Source organism: Aegilops tauschii, chromosome 2 (genome assembly GCF_002575655.3).
Source record: "Aegilops tauschii subsp. strangulata cultivar AL8/78 chromosome 2, Aet v6.0, whole genome shotgun sequence".
NCBI classification, from domain to species: Eukaryota; Viridiplantae; Streptophyta; class Magnoliopsida; order Poales; family Poaceae; genus Aegilops; species Aegilops tauschii.
The window spans coordinates 102133007-102137536 of record NC_053036.3 but is presented as its reverse complement, the minus strand read 5'-3'; the positions used below and the strand labels follow the sequence as shown (position 1 = coordinate 102137536).

At 42.6% G+C, this 4530-nt stretch overlaps 1 protein-coding gene across 5 annotated transcripts; it reads right to left on the bottom strand.

Annotated features, from left to right (window-relative positions):
• Window positions 1–975: 975 nt before the first annotated feature.
• Window positions 976–3612, bottom strand: LOC109776053 (uncharacterized). Of its 5 annotated transcripts, none has more exons than XR_002235968.4 (5): window positions 3332–3612; window positions 2089–2166; window positions 1937–1995; window positions 1546–1848; window positions 976–1186 (listed from the first exon to the last, which is right to left on the bottom strand). XR_002235968.4 is itself a non-coding variant. In XM_020334738.4 (4 exons), the coding sequence occupies exons 1-4, from the start codon at window positions 3127–3129 to the stop codon at window positions 1156–1158; spliced, it is 537 nt and encodes a 178-aa protein (XP_020190327.1). In that variant the 5' UTR covers window positions 3130–3579; the 3' UTR covers window positions 976–1155. The 5 variants fall into 5 exon arrangements, 1 of the variants encoding a protein (XP_020190327.1); XR_002235969.4 differs by having other exon boundaries at window positions 3005–3579; XM_020334738.4 differs by lacking the exon at window positions 1937–1995 and having other exon boundaries at window positions 3005–3579.
• Window positions 3613–4530: the final 918 nt, after the last annotated feature.

Genomic DNA, 4530 nt, shown 5'->3' with positions numbered 1-4530 from the left:
CATTTTACAACTATGTTAGTATCATTGTTAGTGCTCAGCCGGTGCAAGTTATAGCCCTGGGTGTTTTAACCTTTTTTTAGTAATAATATCTGGCGATTGTTCGCCACGAGCTCAATCCTGGATCCCACGTAACCGTTAGATTTCCATCCGACGGTGGCCTGTTTTTAAGCCATAGTATTTGACAAAACCGCCACCCTTACACACGTACTGTAACTACGTCGCGGGCGTTTGCAACTGCCATGTCTCCCAGCGAAAGTTTGCTGGGGATTGGAGTTAGCACCGATGGCGGTTCGTAGTCGTTCCACGCTCGAGCATTGAACTTTGAAACTATTTTAGATTAGAATATACTACTCCTCCAGTCCTACTCCACTACTATTCTCACTACAAGGATCCGGGTCTATTGCAACAAAATCGTTTGTCACAATACATGCCGATTGCCACGAAACAACATTCGTTGGCAGCCGTTGCGACTGGACACATGGTAATAGGTTATTGCCACAAAAAAGTAAATGTTGCAATAAAGTGTGTTATTACAACAACCATATGGGAAGTTGCCACATGTTTTCTCGTGGCAGCACTCACCTGATGCCACAATTTGCTTTGTGGAGATAGCTTAAATGCAACATGTGACAAATCATGGCGACTGATAGCTCGTGGTGATAGACATTTGTGGCAACAACCTATGCCAACGACGCTCGCTTCGTGGCGCATACTCTTACGTGGCAATAGTCAATTGTGGCAATAAACTATGGCAACAATCCTTGTTTCCGTGGCATTAGGCATTTTGCCACGAACTGCTACACTTGTGGAATTAACTTATGGCAACAAATATTCTAGTCGTCGTAATAGGAAATTGCAACGTACTAGTTTTGGTGGTGATAAATAGGTATCACAACGGGTGAAATGTTTGTAGCGAGAAACTATTGCGACAATTTAAACTTTTCGTGGTGCTAACATGTGGCAACCGAAAGTGGGTTGTGGTAATAGCCTATTGCAACCGTAAAAAAATACAGGCATTAAATTACAATATTTAAAACCATACTTATAATCTGTAGATTCATAAAATTCATATTTCTCATAGCAAATATCCATCAAATGAAACTCAAATGTAATTTAGCCATCCTAATTAAGTGCCAAGACTAAATTGTCCGTGATCTAGAGTCCAGTCAAGCTAGTTCTTTGGATCCTGCAATCAAGAAATCAAAAAAGTAGTTCTAGTTAATGAGTTCAACATAACATATGACATACAATTATTCTAGCCCCATTGTTAAAAAGAACAGTCGCCAAACTAAATGGAGTAATATTGTGTCAAAAGCATAAGCACAAGTAGATGCACTAAAATCTCCCGCTATTGATTTAAGTTGTGACACGATCTATAGTTTCAGTTAAGTTCATGTCCCTAGCTAGCACATATTCATTTTTTTAAGCTGTGACTCGATGCAGCAGCAACACATGGTGAAAGAGAAGAAGCAACTAGCTAATTATGAAGGCCAATGGTGTATAAAATGCAGGTGAACATAAAAAGAAAGCAAGGTTGTGACTTACCATTGCTTTAAACATTCAATATTCCTTGTTGCAGCTTGTATGAGCGCATTTGAAGAAATAACAGTTAGGCTAGCACCTGGAGTCTTACTAGGACAAGATCTCTGTAAAAGAGTATTTTGGAAGTTTGGACTACTTTTTTCTTTGCCAATCCTTTTCGTAGGCACTTGCAAATAGAATTGCACTTTTAGCAATGTAAGTAAGCAACATAAATCTTGGAGTTGATCGCCAGCCTCTATATCGCTCTTTCGCAATTTTGAGAACTGTTGCTTCTGTTGCTGGTGTATCTTCCAGGTCCCATCTGTCCTATAAAGCATAAAACAAATGAATATACATAAGCAGTGTATTATCGATGGTAAAATAAGATAACACATATGAAAAAGGTTGTACGCACTATGATATCAGCAACAACGAGTCGATGGATGGTAGGGTAAATGTCCGACCACTTCCTCACTTCAATGAGCAGTGTTGAAGGCTTAGCAATTTAACCCATACAAGGATTTTATGCATTATAGCAAGATAGCTTAAGTGACATAATCAATTTACCAGATATGGGTTATCCATGTTGGTTTGTGTATGCTGTTATACTTTCCATCCTTGTTAAGACAGCAGAGCCTTTCCTTCCTGCACACAAAATCAATCAAGGGACTTAGCATTAACAAAGCATTGATGTTGTGCACCATTCAGATAGGTGATTATGAAGTAAGGATGTTGTGTACTAGGAGCATCCTCCCTAGAATTCATCATATGCCCTTGTGTAAGATAATATTAGAATTTGAGTCAATTTAAAAAGAAACGCAATACATAAAGCAGGCATAAAACCAAATCAGTTTAATAAAAAATTAATAAAAATGATAAAAACTACGTTGGGAATGTGGAACGAAATAACTACAAAGCCCCATCTCACGCACGTCTCCTCCTCTCTTCTCTCTATTTTCTTTCTCTTCTTGAGCAGATCCATTTATCTCCCCATGATCCGATCACACTACCAAAGGTCCTGATTGTACCACACTGGGTCAATTCCTTCTCACTTTTCTCTCAAGTTTCTGCAATCTCTCCTCTGCTTCTTTGAGTCCAATTGTTTTGAGTGAACAATTCTTCAGTTAACCTCCACAGTACACAGCTTGTTTCTATGGACGCCGGGCCAATAATTAATACCTTTTGTTTTGATTCAAAATTATCCATTAAGATGAATATGCAGAACAGAATCATACATGTCCATATTAACAGAAAATGCATCTAGATGGAACTTTATCTGAATCCTCACGACACGGACTTCAATTCAGCCTAGGCAATCTAACGAAAACTACAGAGAGATGCCGGTCCAGGTGCCAGGAACTTGGAGGTTAATACAAGTTGCAGCCTAATTGGCTACTAATTGAAGCAGGAGTAGGGAATACAAAAAAACGACTGATCTACAACGCTTCCTATGGAGGATCAGGGATGCGGCTTGGTGATGAACCTGGTTGCAGCGCTCCACCTCCGGTCGGCCATGTGGCGAGCAACCCCGACGTAGGCAGACCGGCACTGCGCTTGCGATGTAGGGGAGAAGATGGGAACTCCGCCGGCGCCGACGGCGCACCGCATCGCTGCCGCCGGTAGCCCAGCCGAGGACGCGGAAACGCGGCCCGCGTCGGCGGGCGCGGAGGAGAGGGGGGAGGGCGAGATCGAGGACTACGACTCCTCGTCGGCGGCACCGCGGGGCGCGCTGGGCAACCGCCGCACCCGATGGACGACGCTAGGATTTCGGGATGTTCTACGATGGAAGGAGATCGGGAGAAAGAACAACCTGAAACATTCTCCGCGCAGTTGACTCCGGTGTGGTTCGCTGTGTAGAGGCAGAGCACGGGGTGTGCCCTCGACCTAGGCAGCCAAAGAGGTCTGCGGGCACAGGACCATGGCGGCACCAGCTATGGGAGTTAGGCGGCGGCGGGCGAGGAGCTGCGCGGTGGTGATAGCGAGTGGATTCGGTGGAGATTGGAGATGAGATGAAGGAAACCGTGTTGATATGGGGGAAAAGTTGCCGATATTGTTGGCGCAATTACCTCATCGTGATCTGTTTGATATTAGTCTCCGTCCAGGCTTCGTATGATGAGTGGGGCCAGGGTAATGTAGCGCGCGTATTTAAATATTTTTTGACCAGATTAGTCGCTATGGGAGGAAGAGAACGGCGAGGGAAAGTGAAAATTGGAGTGAAACAAAAATAGAAATACGAGGGAGTCCAAAAATATGGAGTGAAACAAATTATAAGTTTTGTTATTATATACCATCTTGCCCGTGACAGGCACTTTACATATATTTATTGTGTTGGACAGAATGTATTTCTTCTAGGTTTGTACTCCCTCTGTTCTTAAATATAAGTCTTTGGAGAGATTACACTATGGAGCACATACGGAGCAAAATGAATGAATCTATACTCTAAAATGCATTTAGATACATTCGTATGTGGTCCATAGTGAAATCCCTACAAAGACTTATATTTAAGAACGGAGGGAGTACAAATTAAGATCACTAGTTATCCAGATCACTAGCTAGTTCTCATTGACATGAAGGCGGAAGCAACATTTTCCAACGTTTGCACTCATATGAGGTTTAAGGTCATCGCAAACGCCCGCGGTTAAAACGGACACAATATTTGTTTGGGTACACAATGATACGAGCTTCCCCCAAACGTCCGCCCGCAATATAAACAAATTCAGATACAATTCATGCAAACTTGACGGAACTCATTCAAACAGATGTACGTTCAATATATATAAATTAGAGAAAAGTATAATTTTCGTCCCTCAATTCTTAGCGAAGTCTAGATTTAGTCCCTCAACTCCAAAACCAGACAACCTACACCCTTAACTCTTGAAACCGGACAAGTTCTGTCCCTTGTCTAGGCAGACCCAGTATCACTGCCGCCTTGGCTTGGTTTTGACCGGTCTTTGTCCAGGTGGCATTATTTCTCTCTCCTACATTCTTCCTTCTCACATTGACTTATTG

Coding starts and splice junctions, on each gene's coding strand:
- LOC109776053 (XM_020334738.4), bottom strand. CDS start 3,129: ATGCGGTGCGCCGTCGGCGCCGGCGGAGTTCCCATCTTCTCCCCTACA. Junction 1,849..2,088: donor ACATGGATAACCCATATCTG/GTAAATTGATTA, acceptor TATGCTTTATAG/GACAGATGGGACCTGGAAGA. Junction 1,187..1,545: donor ATTGAATGTTTAAAGCAATG/GTAAGTCACAAC, acceptor TCTTGATTGCAG/GATCCAAAGAACTAGCTTGA.